The sequence below is a fragment of the Piliocolobus tephrosceles genome, chromosome 13, assembly GCF_002776525.5.
Source record: "Piliocolobus tephrosceles isolate RC106 chromosome 13, ASM277652v3, whole genome shotgun sequence".
NCBI classification, from domain to species: domain Eukaryota; kingdom Metazoa; phylum Chordata; class Mammalia; order Primates; family Cercopithecidae; genus Piliocolobus; species Piliocolobus tephrosceles.
In genome coordinates, this window is record NC_045446.1 from 14,712,235 (window position 1) to 14,734,477 (window position 22,243).

Genomic DNA, 22,243 nt, shown 5'->3' on the forward strand with positions numbered 1-22,243 from the left:
TGCTTTCTTTTGGTTATATACCCGGTAATGGGACTGCTGGGTTGAATGACAGCTCTGTTTTAAGTTGTTTGAAAAATTTCCAAACTGCTTTTCATGGTGGCTGCACTAATTTACATTCTCACCAACAATGTATAATTGTCCCCTTTGCTCCACAACCTCACCAACATCTGTTCTTTTTTGATTTCTTAATAATAGCCATTCTACCTGATGTGAGAAAGTATCTCACCGTGGTTTTGATTTGCATTTCTCTGATGATTAATGATGTTAAGTATTTTTTCATGTTTGTTGGTAGCTTGTATATCTTCTTTTGAAAAGTGTCTTTTTCTCATTTTTAAATGGGATTATTTATTTTTTACTTGTTTAATTGTTTAAGTTTCTTATATATTCTGGATATTCAACCTTTGTCAGATGCAAAATTAGCAAATATTTCCTTCCATTCTGTAGACTGTCTGTTTACTCTGTTGATAGTTTCTTTTGCTCTGTAAAAGCTCTTTAGTTTGATCATCTCTTTTGCTGTACAAAGGTTCTTTGATTTAATTAGGTCCCACTTGCCAAATTTTGGTTTTGTTGTAATTGTTTGTGAAGTTTTAGTCATAAATTCTTTTCCAAGGCCAATGCACAGAATGATGTTTTCTTCCAGGACTCTCATAGTTTGAGGTCTTACATTTAAGTCTTGAATCCATTTTTAGTTAAATTTTGCACATAGTAAAATTAGGGGTACAATTTCATTCTTCCAGTTTCAGTATGGTTAGCTAGGTATTCCAACACCATTTATTGAATACTGAGTCCTTTCTTCATTGCTTATTTTTGTTGATTTTGTTGAAGATAAGACGGCTGTAGGTGAGTAGCTTTCTTTCTGGGTTTCCTATTGTGTTCCATTGGTCTATGTGTCTGTTTCTGTACCATGCTGTTTTGGTTATTGTAGCCTTATAGTATACTTTAAAGTTGGGAAATATGATGCCTCTGGCTTTGTTGTTTTTGTTTTGGATTGCTTTGGCCATTCAAGCTCTTTTTTGATTCCAGTGAATTTAAGAATAGTTTTTTCTGGTTCTGTGAAAAATGATGTTGGCAGTTTGATAGGAATAGCATTGAATCTGCAGATTGCTTTGGGCAATATGGCCATTTTGACAATATTGATTCCTCTAATCCATGAGCATGGATTTTTTTCTACTTGTTTCCCTGATGAACATGGACACAAAAATCCTTAACAAAATACTATCACACTGAATTCAACAGTTCATCAAAAAATCAATTCACCATAATAAAGTAGGCTTTACTCCTGGAATGCAAGATTGTTTCAATATATGCAAGTCAATAAGTGTGATTCACTGCAAAAGCTTAATTAAAAGCAAAAACCATATGATTAATTTAATAGATAACAAAAAAGATTTTTTATAAAATCCAGCATCCCTTCGTGATAAAAATCCTCAACAAACTAGGCATTGAATGAATGTACCTGAAAATAATAAAAGACATCTATGACATACCCAGAGTCAACATTATACTGAACAAGCAAAAACATGAAGCATTCCCCTTGATAACTAGAACAAGAAAAGAATGCCCTCTGCCACCACTCTTACTCAATATAGTATTGGAAGTTTTAGCCAGAGCAATCAGGCAAGAGAAAGAAATAAAAGACATCCAAATAGAACCGGAAGTCAGTAAACTATCTTTTTTCCAAGTTGATATGATTCTATATCTATAAAACCCTAAAGATTCCACCAAAGGGTCCTGCAACTGATTAATGACTTCAGTAAAGTTTCTGGATACAAAAATCAATCTAGAAAAATCAGTAGTATTTCTATACACTATAATATTCAAGCTGAGAGCCAAATCAAGAATACATCCCATTTACAATAACAAAAACAAAAGATACCTAGTAATATATCTAACGAAGGAAGTGAAAGTTCTCTACAAGGAGAACTACAAAGCACTGCTCAAAGAAATCATAAATGATACATTACACTTTTCAAAAGGATAAAATAGCCAGAGGATAATAAAAATTAAGAGAAAATAAAGGCATTTTCAATTTATCCATACATGACCACCAACATTCACTCTATTTATGGCCTGAGATAATAATTTTCTACATATTTTCTCTCTGTAAGGGCTTTGAAATAGTTAATGTTGCCCATTAATTTTTAATTTAGTTGAGCTACATCATCTCTTGTCACTTCTCCAGCGTTTTGTCTCTATCCATTCACATCACTCTCCTTGATATTTCTTCACATCTCCAAATACACTCCTGCCTCAGGACATTTGCACTAGCTGTTCCCTCTATGTGGAAATTTTTCTTCCTCCACTCAGGCCTTTACTCAAATAAATGTTAACAAATCATGAAAGTCTTCTCTGACCACCTTTATATAAGTCCCTCTCCCCTCACCATGTGTACTGTCCTGTCGCCCTGCATTATTCTTCACAGTCCTTATCAGCACTCCCTACTGTATGTTTATTTGATCACTTTTCATTTATCATTCCCAAATCAGAACTTAAACTTCTTAAGAGCAGTGACTTTTGTTTTGTTTGCATGATCCTGCTCAGTACCTAAATAGATATCTGTTTCATTGTAGATTATCACTAATTATTTGTTAAGTGAATGATTAAAATAATTAAGCTGAGCCCAATTGTATCAATATATTGAATATCGGAACCATAATATAAACCTTCTTCAGAGGCATGTAGCATATTTCAACAATTGCAGCTTATTTTCTGCTTTGCTGAAATTTTAAAATCTACATTCTCAGTGCTTGCATGCCCCACCTTTGGACCGGTGATTTCCTGGGAATCTCATCACTAAATGAATCATCTCATAATTTTTAGTTTGAAATAATATGTCATTAAGTGACAAGTCACACATCAAATAAATGCTATTTAGTAAATCACAAAAAGAAATTGAATCTGATTATATAAAAGTGTAATGTATGATTATATTTGTAAAATTACTTCATACATGCAAATCACACAATTAACTGAAATGTTTTTAAATGTACAGATAGAATATAAACATGAAAATTTCTATCAGTGAAAAAGATAGCATAAATTCAATATGCTAATATAATGTACAATTTTTTATGCTTTTTCTTTTGATCCTCAAGGAGCTCTATACTATATAAAAACTACTCCCAGGAGTGTGCACCTATATCTTCTTTTTTGTCTCTGTACAATTAGATGCTTGAATATCTCAGTGTTTGTAAGACTGCACTTGTATGTGCTAAGATGCTGGTGTTTGTGTGGCATTATAGTACGACACAGATATTTATTTCTGTCTTATGAAGAGGCAATAAATGGATCGTCCCTTAGAGCCTCCTGTGGGAACATATCACTGCCAACAATTAATTTGGCCCAGTGAAACTGTTTTTGAACTTCTGAAGTTCAGAGTTGTGAAATAAATATGTTAAGTTTCTAAATTTGTGATAATTTGTCACTGCAGTCATGAGAATTGAATATAAACCCTCCTCTGTTTTCCCCTACATTATAATCTCATATTATGGTATTTGTCAAAGCTAAGAAACCAAGATTACTACAATGTTATATTTTAAATTTCAGGCTTTATTCGGATTTCATTAGTTTTCCACTAATATGCTTTTGCTTTTCTTACAGTTACTTGTCACGTGTCTTTAATCTCTAATTCTCTGTGACAAGTTCTCAGTCTTTCTCTGTTTTTGATGATCTTGACAATTTCACGGAGTGCTAATCAGGAATTTCACAGAACGCTTACCATTTGACATTTTCTGAAGTTTTTTTTTTAATGATTTGACTGGTGTAATGGGTTTGGGGAGAAATACCTCTGAGATAAAATTCTATTCTCATGACATCACATCAAGAGTATATTCTATTAACATGACTTGATCACTAATGTTAACATGATCATATGTACTAGAAAAAATTTCCTAAGTTTTTCCATCATAGATTAGTTTTTAAAGCTTTTCTATACTCTATTCTTTAGAAAGAAGTCACTAAGTCCAGCTCACACTCCAGGTGTTGTGAAACTAAGATACATCTAATTCTTTTGTAGCAAAATTTGTCTCTTCCATTCATTTGTTTATTGGCTCAATCAACAACACACTGCAGGGTGTGTCTGCAGCTCTTGGTGTTTAATTTCTTTTAGGTCCTCTTTCAGATTGAGCTACTATATATAGAATACATACATATTAATATATGCACACAACTATACTTATTTTTATATCTAGAAAGTATATGTGTGTTTATATCTATATCCTATTGCTATTAAGCTAAACATGGCTTCATATCAATATTTCTGACTCCAATCCAGTTCATTTAATCTTCCCCCTTTCTTAACTATGACTTCCCTTTCTGACAGTTAGAAACCTAGCTCTTGACAACCCCTATTTATAGACTTATTTTTTGACTCCAATACACAAGTAAGGCAGTTCCATAATTGTTCATCATAATGAGAAGCAATTTTAGCAACAACGGAACTATATTTATGTATAATTCCTTTTACTTTTAGACAAAGCTTTTGGTCAACACACTGTTTTCCAATGTTACTTAGATCAACGTTTTTTTCTCATCTACCTTCAATGAGATTATGTCATACATTTGTAATAAAATTAAATTACTTCATCATCATCTGCTTAAAGGTTAAGCAATTATTATTCTCAATAAAGATTTTTACAAACATTTTTAAAGAGGTTTATGGGAACATACAGTTTCAGTTTACACTCTACATTTAGTTCCTTTTTTGGCATATGGACAAACAACTGTTGTGGCAGAGTTTGTTGAGAGAACATATTTTGTCTTTGTTCGTTTGTGCTGGCTGCTATAATCAAATAGCACAGACTGGATAATTAATTTATAATGAACAGAAATGTATTGGTTCGCTGTTCTAGAGGCTGGGAACTCTAAGATCCAAGGGGCTGTCATTTGGTGAGGGGCTTCTTGCTGCATCATTTCATGACGGAAGCGCAAAGAGAAGGCAAGAGAGAGCAAGAGGGGGCAAGCTCACCCCTGCAATAATGAACCCATTCTGGTGATAATAGCATTAGTCTATTGATAGGGTACAGCCTTCATGACTTAAATATCTCTGAAAGATTCCACCTTTCAATACCATCACAATGGCAATTACATTTCAACCTGGGTTCTGGAGGAACAAATGCTCAAAACATAGCATGTTTTCTCCATTGGTCTGTCTTTCCATCTTTCACAAAATTCAATTTACTATCTACCTGTGGGTCAATTTCTGTATCCTGTAATCAATTCCATCGATTTATGTGTCTACCTTTTGCCCAATACCATATTGTCTTGACTTCTATTATAATGGTAAGACATGAAACCAGGTCATGTACATGCTGCAGCTTTGTTCTTTTATAATTATTTTGTCTATTCTGCTAGATTTGCTGTCACGCATAAAGCTATAACCAGTTTGTCAGTATTTACCCCCAAAAAAGCTCATTTGAGTTTCAGTTGAGATCATATGAAGTCTGGAAAATAGTCATCTTAAAGTCTGCCAATCCATGAATATAATATATCTTTATGCTCATTTAGATGTATTATTTTTAACTGGTGTTCTGTACTTTTTGGAATTTTTAAGACAAATATCTTAAATCTGTTCATAGAGCTAAAGGAAATCTTGAACAAAGAACTAAATGAAACCAGGAAAACAATGTGTCAAAAAGTTTTTAAAAATTAATAAAGGGAGAGTAATTATAAAATATTACCATAATAGAAATTGTGGAACAGTAACCTGTAAGAGATTAAGTATACCGTGAAAAGTAATAGCTCAGATTGCCTGATTTAAAAATATTAATATCTTTTATGCTATCAAACTACTGTCATTTTCATTGCAACATAAGAGTAGGAGCATATCCTATGAGGAGGGATAGAAGGTATCTCATTTTGTAAATTAAGAAGATATGACCATGGCAAATGTATATCCAGCTCTTTATGAACAGTGCTAGGGTTATAATTGATCTTGTGTTTTGTAGTACGATTTTATACACATGCCTGCATATCTGAATTTCTAGATGAAAAAGAGTCATTTCATGTTGCTTTATACCTGCAAGTATATATGAGAGTGGGCAGTGCATTGGCTTCTTGGTATTTTAGTGGAACACAGAAATTAATTATTTTTCAAAAATAACTTTAATTAGATGAACATTTTATATGTTTTGTCTCACTGTGGCAACTCACAGAAGAAAGAAAATTCATGTAGGGTGCTCTGGCACATTCTGAACATTTTCATGGTGATTTCATAACATATTATAGAGATTTTAATGATATTGCTTATTACTATTTGGGAGCTTATTTACAGAGTTTATTGACTCCACCCCCACAATAAGTAATCATGTTATTCACTTTTTAATAACAGTGATTAACACAGAAACTATTATAAAGTCAGAATTCAGTTCTCATTAAGTGAATTAGGTCAAAGAGATTCAAGCTATGCCTTTGTGTTAAAGCTAGGGAACTTTATATTTTAATTCTGAGCACATGGTAGAACATATTTATTATAAAGTGATCACAAGTTCTAAAGCTTTGCATATGTGCAAAGCTATCTAAGAGGAGAATGAGTACTTAGTCTGAAGCAAACATTACACTAAGTATTCTATATAATCTATTTTATTTTATTCATCTATTATAAAAGGAGAAAAATACTATTTTTTCAGTTGTACAGATGAGGAAAGTAATACATAGAAAAGTTAATTAATGTGACACAGAATTTTGGAAAGATGGTTAAGACTGTGCATTTTAGATGGATTCTAATCTCATTTAAGAGTCAGAAACAAATGAAACAAAAAATAGTAATGTGAAATATGAAAAGAAAACCAATAAGATAACAGAAAAAAATATGCATTCACAACAATTTTACCAAATTTTTGATTGAGGGGATAAATATTAAACTAGACAAAGTTAAATTGACAAATACAGAAGAATTGTAAAATATTCAAAATACAGTTCAGAGAGCAAAGAGATAGAAAGTACAAAAAAGAATTTAAGAGTCAGGATATAGAGATGCCAGCAAGATGGCAGAGTAGAAAGGCCCAGCTTTGTCTTCCACAGAAACACCAATTTAGCAATGATGTGTGGATCAAAATAACTTTATGAGAAGTGCAGAATCTAGTTAAATAGTTGCAGTACCCCCAGACAAGTATGAAACTAAGAACAGTCACATTGAAACATGTAAAAAGAGCAATTTCACTTCACTGTATCAGCTCTTTTCTCAAGTTACAGCTCAGCACCAACTGAGAGATTGTCTCAGTCTAAAAATTTTCTCTTGGAGGGAGGAGAAAGTGGAGCATATATTCAGTCTTCTAGTCTTTCAGCATGCTGCCAAAGCCAGTTTGTAAAGACTGGAAAAGGGGGCTTTTTATTCAAACACAGACACCAAGGCAAAGCTACAAGAAACACAAAGAATCAGGAAACACAATCAAAGGAATGAAATACATGTCCAGTAATGAAATGTAATATAAGGCTATCCTTTGTTGCCTCAGTGGCTCCAAAGCAGCTGCATTGTCTCTGCTTGTTTTAAACTTTTACCTAGTCATTATCCACTACCAAGCACTCACCCCTCAACATATGTGGCCAGACAATAAGTCATATGATGACCTTTCCATGTTATGCCTTCTTTTCCCTGTTTTGACCTAGTTACATTTAAATTAACCAACGAAAATACTTCCTTCATGCTATGGCTGCACCACCTGTGACTACCCCCAATAGAAGTGCTCACCCATGAGTTATCTCCTCTATCTGTTTTCCTGACAACCAAGCTAAACCCACAGTTTTCGGTGAATTATGTGACCCTCTGGTAATACTGTGCCTCTTCTTTAAGACCTGTGAGTATAATAACATTTTAAGTTTTTATGTCTCTCAGAGTGTTTTTAATCTGTGTAGAAGTGATCCTTGAAGGACCCCAAGGAGGGAACTTAGCTCTCTTTAAACAATACTGCCCCTAATGTAATGTATATCTATAACTTTCTTGTGAAAGAATTAAAAATAATGATCTTAGAGGAGCTAAGTGAATTATAAGAGAACATAGACGATAAAAGAAAATCAGGGAAATAATACAGGAACAAAATAAGAATATAACAAAAAGTAATGATAAAGATGAAACACATAGAAATTCTAAACGTGAAGAAAAAAATAACTGAACTGAAAAATTTATTAGAGGGATTAAACAGAAGACTTCATCAAGCAGAAGAAAGAATCAGTAAACTTACAGACAACTCACTTGACATTATACAGTCAGAGGAAAAAACAAGGAGTAAAAAAGTGAAGGAAGGCTAAGGGACTTAGAATGCAAAATCAATTGAAATGATATACATGTTATGGGAGTTTCAGGGAGTCAAAAGATAGAGAAAAGAGCAAAAGACTTATTTAAATATGTTATGGCCCCAAGTTCCCAAATCTGGGGAAGAAAATGAATATCCCACATTTATGAAGCCCAAAGCACCTCAAATAGGATTACCCAAAGACATATTATAATCAAACTGTCAAAAGCCAAGGACAAAGAGAATTTTGAAAGCAGCAAGACAAAAATAATTAGTGAAGTACAAGTGAGCTTCCATTAGACTACCAACGGGTTTTTCAGAAGAAATGTTGCAGGTCAGAGGAAGGGGATAAAATCTCCAAAGTGCTAAAAGAAATAGAAACTACCAGTTAAAAATACGATACCTAGAAAAACTGTCTTTCAAAAATGAAGGAGAGCTAAAGACCTTTTCAGAATGCAAAAGCTGACAGAGTTCATCACCACAAGACCAGCCTTACAATAAATGCTACAGGAGGTACTTTAAATTAAAATGAAAAGACATGGCGGAGTGTGGTGGCTCAGCACTTTGGGAGGCCAAGGTGGGTGTATCATCTGATGTCAGGAGTTTGACACCAGACTGGCCAACATGGTGAAACCCTATCTCTACCAAAAATACAAAAATTTAGCTGGGCGTGGTGGTAAGCACCTGTAATCCCAGCTACTCAGGAGGCTGAGGCAGGAGAATCACTTGAACCTGGGAGGAGGAGGTTTCAGGAAGCTGAGATCATGCCACTGCACTCCAGCCTGGGTGCGACAGAGGGAGACTCCATCTCAAAGGAAAAAAAAAGAAAAGAAAAGAAAAAGAAAAGATACTAAAAGCAATATGAAAGCATATGAAAGTATAAAATAAAGGTAAGTCCATAGATAAATACAGAATACCATAATACTGTAGTGGCAGTGTGTTAATCAATTTTAATTCTAGTATAAAAGTTAAAACACAAAAGTATTAAGAATAACCATAATTAAAGAATATTAATATGTTAATGGATATACAATAATGAATTGTGACATAAAATATGGAGTGTGGACAAAAATAAAAATCTAGAGTTCTATGTGGTGGAAGCTATTATCAATTTGAAACAGATTGTTATATGATGTTGTATGTAAGCCTCATAATAACCACAAGAAAGATAACTGTGGAATATAAACAAAAGATAGAAAATCAGAAATGAAAGCATACTGCTATAGAAAATCATCTAATCGCAAAGGAAAACAGCAAGAGAGAAGAAAGAAAGGATTTACAAAACAACCAAAATAAATTAATAAAGTGTCAGTAAAAGTTATTACCTATTAATTTACCTTGAATGTAAATGGACTAAATTCTCCAGTCAAAAGATATAGAGTAGCTGGAAGGATTTTTTAAAAGATACAATTAAATTGTGCTGACAAGAGACTCAAGAGATTCACTTTGCCTTTAAGGACACACATAGATTGAAAGTAAAGAGAGGGAAAAAGATTTTCTATGGAAATGCAAATGAAAAGAAAGCAGGAATAGCTATATACATATATGTATATATATGTGTGTGTGTGTGTGTATATGTGTGTGCATACACATATATGTATATATATACACACATATATGTGTATATATATCAGATAAAATAAATTTTAAGTTAAAAAGCTATAAAGAGAAAAAAGGTCATTATATAATGACAAAGAGGTAAGTCCATCAAGAGGATAAAACAATTGTAAATATACATATATGAACACCCTATATTGGAGTACCTAATATATAAAGCAAATATTAATAGATATTAAGAAAGAGATAGCCTGCGATATAGGAATAATAGAAGGCTTCGTTATCCCTTTTTCAACAATAAACAAATCATTCAGACAACAAATCAGTAAAACAAAACATTGGACTTGAACTACATTTTCAACCAACTGGACCTAACAAATATAAACAACATTTCATCCAACAGTAGCAGAATACACATTATTCTCAAGCACATACAGAACATTCTCCAGGGGTAGATCATATCTTAGGTTATAAAAAAATATTAATAAATGTAAGAAGGTTGAAATTATAGCAGTTATATTTCCAACCACAATGGTATGAAACTAGAAATCAATTATGGGCAGAATTTCAGAAAGTTCACAAATATATGGAAATTAAACAGCATGTTCCTGAACAACTAATTAGTCAAAGAATAAATTTAAAAATATCTTGAGACAAACACAAATGGAAATAAAATTTTACAAAACTTATGGGATATAGCAAATGCAGTTCTAAGAGGGAAGTTCATAGCAACAAATATTTCATTTCATCCAAAAGAGAAGAAATAACTTAAGCAAATAATATAATTTTACAGCTCAAGAAATTAGGAAAAAGAAAAATACTATAAGCCCAAAATTAGTAAAAGCAAGGAAATTATAAAGATGAGAGCAATGATAAACAATTTAGAGACTAGAAAATACAATAGAAATGATCAATAAAAGTAATAATTGATTTCTTGAAAAGATTAAGAAAATTGACAAACCTTCATCTAGACTAATTAAGACAAAAATAAAGAAGACTAAAATTTAGAGATAAGAGACATCAGAACTAATACCAAAGAAATGCAAAGGATAATCAGTGACTACTGTAAACAATTATATGCCAACAAATTGGATAACCTGAAAGAAAGAATAAATTCCTAGACACATATAGTCTACCAAGATTGAATCATGAAGAAGTAGAAAATCTGAACAGACCAATAACAGGTACAGATATTGAATAAATAATACAAATTCTCCCATCAAAGGACAACTCAGAAACTGTTTGCTTCACTATTGAAATCTACCAAACGTTTAAAGAACTAATATGAATCTTTCTCAAATTATTTCAAATATTGAAGAATAAAGAATGTTTTCAAATTTATTTTATGAGGCCAGCATTACCTGGATACTAAAACCAAACAACGACACTACAAGTAAAGAAAATTACAGATGAATATTCCTGATTAACATAGATAAAAAATCTATTCAAACCAAAACACTAGCAAACCAGATTCATCAGCAACTTAAAAGGATCATTCACCATGATCAAGGGAGATTTATCCCTAGAATGCAAAGATGGTTCAACATACAAAAATCAATTCTGTAAACATACCACATTAACATAATAAAGGATAAAAATTATATGATCATTTGAATCACTGCAGAAAAGGCACCTGATAAAATTCAACATCCGTTCATGATAAAGAAAAAAACACTATGGAAACTAAGTATAGAAGGAATGTACCTCAACACAGTACAGACTGTGTGAAAACCCCCAGCTAACATCAAACTCATCATAATGTTATACTTACTTGTGGTAATTTGTCTGAAAGGACAAACATATAATTTGGACTACAAATAGGAATGACGATCATCAAGATTCAGGAGAAAGTTGAAATCCAATTCAAGGGATCTAAATAATATGATAAAGTGACACAGAAACTGAAATTCAAGTTTGCCATGTTTTTTTTTAAAAACAACCAAACTGATTTGATAGGGCTGAAACATTCACTTCAAGAATTTCACAGTACAATCACAAGTATTAACAGCAGAATAAACCGACTTGAGGAAAGAATCCCAGGGCTTAAAGACTGGTTCTCTAAATTAACTCAGTTGGAAAAAAATAAAGAAAAAAAAATAACCTCTGAGAAATATAGAATTACATAAAGAGACCAAATCTAAGACTATTGGCATCCCTAAAACAGAGGGTGAGAAAGAAAGAAACAGGGAATACATATTTGAAGACATTATCCATGAAAATTTTCCAACCCCACTAATGAGACCAACATTCAAACTCAGGAAATGCATAGAACCCCTGTGAAATACTACACTATACAAAATGACCATCCTTAAGACACATAAGTGTCAGATTCTCCAAGGTCAACATGAAAAAATAACATTAAAGGTAGCTAGACAGAAGGAGTGGGTGCCTATGAAGGAAACCCCATCAGGTTAACAGTGGACACGCATTCTTAAAGAAAAGAAACCCCAACCAAGCATTTTATATCCAGTCAAACTAAGCATCATAAGTGAGGGAGACAAAGATCCTTTTCAGACAAGCAAGTGATCTGCCTTATAAGTGGTCCTTAAGGGAGTGCTAAATAGGGAAGTGAAATACTGTTTCTAGCCACCACAAAAACACTCTTAAGTACATAGACCATTGACACTATAAAGCAACTAAAAATCAAGTCTACTTAATAACCAGCTGACATCATGACAGGATCCAATCCATGCATATCAATAATAACCTTGAAAGTAAATGGGCTAAATGCCCCCAATTAAAAAGCACAGAGTGGCAAGTTGAATAAAGAAGCAAGACCCAATTGTATGCTGTCTGCAAGAGATCCACCTCACTTGCAACCACAATTATAGGCTCAAAATGAAGAGATGGAGAAAAATATACCAAGCAAACAAACAAACAAAAGCAGAGGTTGTAATTCTGATTTTACACAAGACAGACTTCAAATCAATAACAATAAAAAAGACAAAAAAGGCATTATAATAGTAAAAGATTTAATTCAGCAGGACTTAACTATCCTAAATATATATGCACCCAAAACAAGAGCACACAAATTCACAAACCAAGCTCTCAGAGACCTACAAAGGAACTTAGACAATCACACAAAAATAGTAGGAGACATCAACACCACACTGACAGTGTTAGGTCACTGAAGCAGAAAACTAACAAAGATATCTCAGACCTGACTGGATGCAGTGGTTCACATCTGTAATCCCAGCACTTTGGGAGGCTGAGGTGGGCTGATTGCTTGAGGCCAGGAGTTCAAGACAAACCTGGGCAACATGGCAAAACCCCATCTCTACAAAAAACAAAACAAAAACCCTGAACTCAACACTTGACAAAATGAATTGAACAGACATCTAAAGAGCTCTTCACCCAAAAGCAACAGAATATACATTCTTATCATCTGCACATGGCACATATTCTAAAACTGACCACAAAATTAGCTATAAAATCATCCTCAGCAAATATTTTTTAAAAAACAATTGATACAGAACACATTATCAGATCAGATAGCACAATAAAAATAGAAATCAACACTAAGAAGATTGCTCAAAACCATACAATTACATGGAAATTAAACCCCATGCTCCTGAATAACTTCTGGGTAAATAACGAAATTAAGACAGAAATCAAGAAATTATTTGAAACCTGTGAGAACAAAGATGTAACACCAGAATCTCTGGGACAGAAATAAAGCAGTGTTAAGAGGGAAATTTATAGCACTAAATGCCCACATAAAAAAAGTTAGAGATATTTCAAATTAACAACCTAACATCACACCTGAGAAGTGAGAAAAACAAGAGGAAACAAATCCTAAAGCTAGCAGAAGGCAAATAATAACCAAAATAAGCGAGGAAATTGAGACATGAAAAAACATAAAAAGATCAACAAAACAAAAGATTTGTTTTTTGAAAGAATAAATAAGAATGAAAGACAGCTAGACTAATGTAAAAAGACAGAAGATACAAATAAAGAAAATCAGTAATGACAAAGATGGAAATCACCAACCCAACAGAAATATTGCAATCTACTCATCAGACAAAGGGTGAATATCCAGAACCTACAAAAAACTCAAACAAATTTACAAGAAAAAAAACAAACAATCCCATCAAAAAGTGGGCAAAGGATATGAACAGACCTTTCATGTGCCAACAGACACATGAAAAAATGCTCATCATCACTGGCCATCAGAGAAATGCAAATCAAAAACACAATGAGATACCATCTCACACCAGTTAGAATGGCAATCATTAAAAAGTCAGGAAACAACAGGTGCTGGAGAGGATGTGGAGAAATAGGAACACTTTTACACTGTTGGTGGGACTGTAAACTAGTTCTACCATTATGGAAAACAGTATGGCGATTCCTCAAGGATCTAGAACTAGAAGTTCCATATGACCCAGCCATCCCATTACTGGGTATATACCCAAAGGTTTATAAATCATGCTGCTATAAAGACACATGCACACGTATGTTTATTGCGGCACTATTCACAATAGCAAAGACTTGGAATCAACCCAAATGTCCATCAGTGACAGACTAGATTAAGAAAATGTGGCACATATACACCATGGAATACTATGCAGCCATAAAAAAGGATGAGTTTGTGTCCTTTGTAGGGACATGGATACAGCTGGAAACCATCATTCTCAGCAAACTATCGCAAGAACAGAAAACCAAACACCACATGTTCTCACTCATAGGTGGAAACTGAACAATGAGATCACCTGAACTCGGGAAGGGGAACATCGCACACCGGGGCCTATCACGGGGAGGGGGGAGGGATTGCATTGGTAGTTATACCTGATGTAAATGATGAGTTGATGGGTGCTGACGAGTCAATGGGTGCAGCACACCAACATGGCACAAGTATGCATATGTAACAAACCTGCACGTTATGCACATGTACCCTATAACTTAAAGTATAATAAAAAAAAATAAAAATCTTCACATGCTATTATAAACACTTCTATGCATACAAAACAGAAAAAGTACAAGAAATGGAGAAATTCCTGGAAGCAAACAACCTTCCAGGACTGAAACAGGAAGAAATTAAAGCCCTAAACAAACCAGTAACAAGGCCCCAAATTGAATCAGTAATAAAAGCCTACCAACCAGAAAAAGCCCAGTACCAGAAAAATTCACTGCTGAATTATCCTAGATGTATAAAGAAGACATTATTCCATGCCTACTGAAACTATTCTAAAAAATTGAAGAGAAGAGACTTCTTCTTAATTCATTTTATAACACCAGTATCATTTGGATATCAAAACCTAGCAAAGACACAACAATTACAAAAAAGAAAACTTCAAGCTGACAAGTGTGATAAATGTAGATACAAAATACTAGCAAACCAAATTCAAGAGCACATCACAAAGCTAATCTACAATTATAAAGTAGGTTTTATCCCTGGGATGTAAGGTTGCTTCAACATATGCAAATCAATAAATATGATTCATCACATATAGAGAACTAAAAACAAAACCTCATAATCCTCTCAAGTGTTGTAGAAAAAGGTTTTGATAAAATTAAACACTTCATGTTAAAAACTCTCAAAAATAGGCATTAAAAGAACATGCTTCAAAATAATAAGAGCCATTTATGACACACCCACAGCTAACATCATACTGTATTGGCAAAAGTTGGAAGCATTTCCCTTGAGAACTGGAGCAAGACAAGGATGTTCACTCTCACTACTCCTATTCAACATAGTACTGAAAGTCCTAGCCATAGCAACTAGGCAAGAGAAAGAAATAAAAGGCATTCAAATAGAAAGAGAGGCGGTCAAACTATTCCTGTTGGCAGATGATATGATTCTATACTGAGAAGACCCCATGGTATCTGTTCAAAAGCTCCTAGATCTGATAAACAATTTTAGAAAAATTTTAGGATACAAAAATCAATGTAAAAAGTAGGACCATTCCTACATATCAACAATGTCCAAGCTGAGAGTGAAATCAAGAATGCAATCACATTTGCAATAGCCACAAAAAGAATAAAGTAGCTAGGAATACAGCTAGCCAGGGAGGGGAGAGATCTCTGCAATGAGAGTTAAAAGACACTGCTAAAATATATTATTGATAACAAACAAACCAAAAAACATTCCCTGCTCATGGATACAAAAAATCAATATTGTTAAAATGGCCATACTGCCCAAAGCAACTTATAGATTTAATGCTATTTCTATCAATCAATTAATGAAATACTTCACAAAATTAGGAAAAACTATTCACAATTCATATGGAACTCCCAAAAAAGCCTGAATAGCCAAAGCAATCCCAAGAAGAAAGAATAAAGATGGAGGCATCATATTACCCAATTTCAAACTATCCTACTAGGCTATGGTAATCAAGACAGCATGGTACTGGTACAAAAAAAAAAAAAAAAAAAAAAAAGACACAGACAACAATGAAACAGAGTAGAGAGCCCAGAAGAAAAGTCACACACCAACAACTGTCTGATCTTTGACCAAGGTGACAAAAACAAGAAATGGGAAAGGACTCCCTATTCAATAAATAGTGCAGGAATAATTGACTAGCTATATGCAGAAGATTGAAACTGGACCCCTTCCTTACCCCATATACAAAAATCAATTAAAGATGTAAATGTAATACCTAAAAAAAAAACCTAGGAAATACCATTATGGACATAGGCCTTAACTAATATTTCATGATGAAGATGTCAAACACAATTGCAACAAAAACAAAAAATTTTAAGTAAGACCTAATTAAACTAAAGAGCTTCTGCACAGGAAAAGAAACTATCAACAGAGCAAGAAGACAACTCACAGAACAGAAGAAAATTCTTGCAAACTATGCATCCATCAAAGTTCTAATATCCAGAATCTGTAAGAAATTTAACAAATTAATAAGTAAAAAACAAACAACCTTATTAAAAAGTGAGCAAAGTACATGAACAGACACTTTTTCAAAGAAGACATACACATGGCCAACAAGCATATGAAAAAAATGCCATCCTAAGGAAAAAGAACAAAACCAGGGGCATCACATGACCCAACTTCAAACTATACTACAAGGCTACAGTAGCCAAAACAGCATGGCACTAGTACAAAAACAGACACATAGACTGATGGAACAGAATAAAGAACCCAGAAATAAGGCCACACACCTATATATATCTGATCTTCAGCAAACCTGACAAAAACAAGCAATGGGGAAAGCATTACCTATTCAATAAATGGTGCTGAGATAACTGGCTAGCCAGCCATATGCAGAAGATTGAAGCTGGACCCCAAAAGCTTCACCTCCAAAATAACACATACTGCTTCTTCTCCAGTCCATTTTATAGAGCTAGTTCATGGTTCCACCTAGTTGCAAGGGGACAGGGAAATATGGAGAGTCGGAGTAATGTTTGAGCACCACAATTTTGTTCCACATGATATACTAATTTTTAATTTATGATGAAATAGTAGTATTTAAATGCATTGATCTCTTGACATGTTCCAGACATCATGATCTGCTTTGTATATATATCATCTCATTTCATCTTTATGGTTCTCCTATAAGAGATACACAGTTCTTATTATCTCCTTTATATAGGTGACATACTGAGGTTTGGAGAGATTAAATAACTGAGCCAAGGTCACACTGCAAAAGGTGACAGAACTAGGATTGAAGCTAAGCCACATGATCACACAGCTCACATTTATAATAACTGATTTGACTGCATTGATGAAAGAGAGATAATTCTGCCTTGGAGTTTGGGATCAGAGGCAGCTATGCAGAAGAAAGAATGAATTCATTCCCTTAGCTCAAAAAGTAAGGAAAAAGATCCCCAGATCACTCTAGTTGTAAGACAAATGGTATTGTGTTAAAAAAAAAAAAAAAAAAAAAGAAAGAAAGAAAAAAAAAATCCTGGGAATATCACTAGATATTTGAGAAAACCTAGATATGAGAAAGTTTGCATGAAGTCCTAACATTGCCTTAGCTAGAGATTTTAGTGAGGCTTTTATTTTTGCTGCTTAACATGGCTATGGCACTTCTGATTTGATGATTGGAGGCTCTTCCCTCAAAGCTTCCATTTCGCCATGTCTTCATAAGCATTCCCAGCCCAAATGCAAACTGTTCTCTGCTGTCTTCAGTTAGGATCAGATGGGGAGGGCCAACATGGGATCAGGAGCCTCCCGAGATAGCCACTGCCAGGATGCTAATTGTTTCTCCTGAGACTGGTCGCTGTCACTGCCTTGATATTTGTAAGAGCACAGCCTAGATTCTGTTTCACAGCATAGAGTCCCACAGGTGGGGAAAGAGTTTCTCTAGCATGATTCTTTTCTGGATGTGGATTTCCAGTCAATGGTCTGGACTTGAAGGTTTTCCATACACTCTTTGTATCCTCAATTTGTCTGTTCCTAGGACAAAAGTAAGTATCAAAAAAAAAAAAAAAATCCTCACAATCATACCCAGTTAGAATTGCAAGGGGTGCTAAAAGGTCTAATCATTTTTCTTTATGAACAAATACACAAAAGGAAAATAAAACCTTGAGCAGTTACAGTCTACCATAGACAACCTGCAGGCTAGCTGTCTTCTCTGACTCCTTGTCCACTGCTCTTTCCACTCTACTAAACTGCTCTACAGCACCCAGATTTCCACACTCGTTACCCTCTGATGTCTTGTATAAATGGTTGGGGTGATGGTTACACTCAAAAGGGAGACCACACTTCCTAATTTGCTTTTATTTAGAATGTGCTATAAGCATAGCAGTGCAAAGATCTTACCTCCCTTTCTGAACTGCAGGAGTTGTAACACTTTCAACATCTATTTGAGGATATCAAATATTAGGTTATTTACTTTAGAAACATTAAAGTTTGGAAACTCAATATCGTTGGCTGCTTATACTGCAGTAACCAAGAAGAGATGCGACGAGCTATAAAAAGTAATGGCTCAGATTGCCTAATTAAAATTGTTAGTATCTTTTATAATTTTCAAAGAACTTTCAAATTCATTGTCACATAAGGGCAGAATAGCATATGAGACAGATGGGGAATGATGTTCACCTTGGCTAGTCTCAACAAGGGCTATACCATCACCTGCCTTGCATATGAAAGATTATTAAAGCAAAAGAAATGACTATGACTCAAGACTGCAGATTCAGAAGGTCTCTTGAATTGAAAGGGCCTCTCGGAACTATAAACATGGCAACACAGTAACCTGATCCACCACTGGAGGTGAGTATCACCAGATACGCTATGTAATACAGCAGGAGATCTGTGACTTGATTAAAGGCATGGAGTTTCGAGAGGAGAACAAAAGTGACTTTTTCGATCTTCCCCTATTCTCCCTCCCCACAAATAATGCAAAGACATAGGTGATGGTGGGAGATGAAAACATCAGCCCATAAGAAAAAACAACAAGATTGTGAGATGAAAACACCTAAAGCTTTGCTTCAACCTTTTGAAAACTGCTCCTTTGGTTTTTGAGTTACTGAGTGACACCAACATATCAGTACGAATGTGCGTCACAGATCTTGCAGTTTCCTTTAGAGGCCAATGAAGCACCCAATTAAGGGCCCTCATAAATTAGGCAGAAAAGTGTGGGTGTCCCTAGAGAAGGGCCCTGAATTTTTGCATGTTTTCAGCTATTAGGAACAGATTGTTAAGGTGTCTATGAGAGATGGGAATTGCATGTGACAGGACTTGTCAAAATCATATACCAAAGAATGATCAAATATTTCCTGTATTTCGCTTCCTGTTGAGTAAGATTTTTGTGTAAACAAGAGGGTTTTAAAGATATGGTAAGAAGTGAAAAGAGTGCTGTGTGATTTAGTGTAATAGAGTATACTATACACTACAAAAGCTGAAATGTGCCCCAGAGATATGATACAGACCACTGTGGCAGCCATGGTCGGCAGAGACATTCCAGTACCCACACTGCTTCTGCATTAATGGCCTCACTCAACCCACCCCTACCCAGAATCTGGTCCAGCGTCTTGCACACAGACTCCTGCACTGGACAGGAAGCTGACATGTGAGCACGAGACCTGGACACACTTCAGTTCCCATGAGAGTGTTCAATTAGCATAATTTTGTGTTTTTTCATCTCATAGGTACCTCTCAGGATAATTCCCAAATGACTTTGATGGATAATGTTTCAGAAGTGACAGAATTCGTTCTCGTGGGGTTAACAGATGTCCTAGAACTTCAGATCCCTTTATTTATCATCTTTACTCTCATTTATCTCATCACTCTGGTTGGGAACTTTGGGATGATCATGTTGATTCTGTTGGACTCCCGGCTCCACACTCCCATGTACTTTTTCCTCGGCAACCTCTCTATGGTGGACTGTGTTTATACCTCGGCTGTCACTCCCAAGGTAATGCTGAAGTTTCTCACGGGAAATAAGATCATATCCTATAATGCATGTGCCACCCAGATGTTCTTCTTTGCAGCCTTTGCCACTATTGAAAGTTTCCTCCTGGCCTCAATGGCTTTTGACCGTCATGCCGCGGTGTGTAAGCCCCTGCATTATACCACAACCATGACAAATACTATGTGTGTCCTGCTAGTCACTGGCTCCTACATCTGTGGACTCTTTCAATCCTCCATTCATGTTACTTTTACTTTCCATCTCTCCTTCTGTCATTCTAATGTGGTTAATCACTTTTTCTGTGACATTCCACCACTCTTAGCTCTTTCTTGCTCTGATATTTACACAAATGAGATTGTGCTCTTCGTATTGGCAGCATTTAACATCTTTTTCACTCTCTTGATCATCTTGAACTCTTATGTTTTTATTTTTATTGCTATCCTAAGGATGCATTCAGTTGAGGGACAAAAGAAGGCCTTCTCCACCTGTGCCTATCACCTCACTACTGTTTCCATCTTCTATGGAACAATCACCTTTATGTACTTACAGCCAAGATCTAGTCATTCCATGGACACAGACAAAATCTCATCTGTGTTCTACACCATGGTCATCCCCATGCTTAACCCTCTAGTCTATTGTCTGAGGAACAAGGAAGTCAAGAGTGCATTCAGGGTGGTTATTGGAAAAGCAAAGTCTTCATTGGGCTTAAGCCATTAATTATAAATTGTTTGCAAACCATGTTGAAATTTCACTGGATCGCCAGTGTCTAATAGTTTATTTTCATTATTTCTTGTCTTTAATTTTTCTGAGCACTTCCTTCACACATGAGATCTGTTCTATTCAAATTTTGGGAATATGATTAGGTTAGAGAAAATTTGGATGTCTTTTACCAGAAATAAAATGCCACTTCTATTTTAATATCAAAATTATAATCCTAGATAGTATAGAATTTAACACTACATCACACTATCAGTGTAAAGTGCTTTGCAGGTAAACCTCATAGGTGTATAATACCAGAATGGTATTCTCAATTCCTAGAATTCAAAACAACCCCATGATTCTTGTACACAGCAAGGAGTCATTGTTCTTAGAAACTAGTGCAGCTGTGAATCACCCTGAGAGATTATCAAAAGACAGAATCCTAGGATCTAACCCAGATAATCTCATTTAGGACATCTGTGGTGAATCCAGAAGTTCATAGTAGTATCTTCCACTATCCACGTCTATCTGGATCCTGAGCTTAAAAATTGCAAGAGTTCCAGTGGTGAATTTGGATAATTAGGAATACGGTATAATCTAAATGTATTTAGTTCCTGAATTTCAAAGATCAAAAACAGAGTTCAGAGGGCAAGAATCAGTCCAAAAACATATTTGTATCTCTTTCTTATCTGAATTCTAGACAGAAGGTTAACCATGTCTAACACTTGGACAGCAACATTTCCTGTCATATATGCTTCTGTAAATTTTTAACAAAAATAAAAAATGAATTTATAAAACTGGAAATTAATGTGTGGATTATTTCTGTGAATGGAAGCATTGAGAAGAGAAAAATGAACTCATGCTATTCCCCAAACTATTAACTGTGACTTTGACATCTAACAAGACACTGAACTCAAGATCAACAGTGAGGGGACATCTTTTCAGGGGGGATACAGGGAAATGAAATAATATCATTGGTCACCAAGAGGGGTTCAATCAGGCACAGTCAAAATCACAGCCAAGATGGAGTCATCTGTAAGTTAAAAAATGATCTCTAGAACTGGCAACTAGAGGGAGTTGTGCACTCCTGTGGACTGGCATCAACTAATATATCACCTTCTAATTCTTCACCAAGCTTGGTTTTCCATGCTATCGAAGTCATTAAATGCCCGTTCAATGAAAAAATAAAATAAATTGAAATGATTAAATAATTATATAAATGAATGAGGGAATATATGAGTGGATGATAATATGGGTGAGGAAATGAATGAGTATGTGAGTGAGAGGAAGTGGAACTGCAATGGAAAAGAGTGAATCAGCAGCAAACTGGATCCCTAATGGCTAATCACAGAATTCAAGAGCTACTTGTTCTATGTGGCCAGAAAGAGGACACCTCTCAGATCACAAATACGTTCAAATTGTAGAAATCTTTCTGTGCTTCAGTCACCCTGTCAG

The 22,243-nt window shown here is 34.7% G+C and overlaps 1 protein-coding gene across 3 annotated transcripts in view; it reads left to right on the forward strand.

Moving 5' to 3' along the window:
- LOC111544855 (olfactory receptor 5B12-like) overlaps nt 1–21,432 on the forward strand; it is a 54,481-nt gene extending 33,049 nt beyond the window's left edge. Inside the window, exons 1-2 of one of the 3 annotated variants that reach the window (XM_023215547.2) lie at nt 7,722–7,793; nt 19,830–21,432. In XM_023215547.2, coding sequence (XP_023071315.2) covers nt 19,853–20,806 — 954 coding nt within the window. In that variant the 5' untranslated portion in view covers nt 7,722–7,793; nt 19,830–19,852 and the 3' untranslated portion in view covers nt 20,807–21,432. Of the gene's footprint in view, nt 1–7,721; nt 7,794–17,492; nt 17,546–19,829 lie in introns of those variants that run through there. The other 2 variants (XM_023215546.2, XM_023215545.2) reach the window with 2 other exon arrangements.
- The last annotated feature ends 811 nt before the right edge of the window (nt 21,433–22,243 follow it).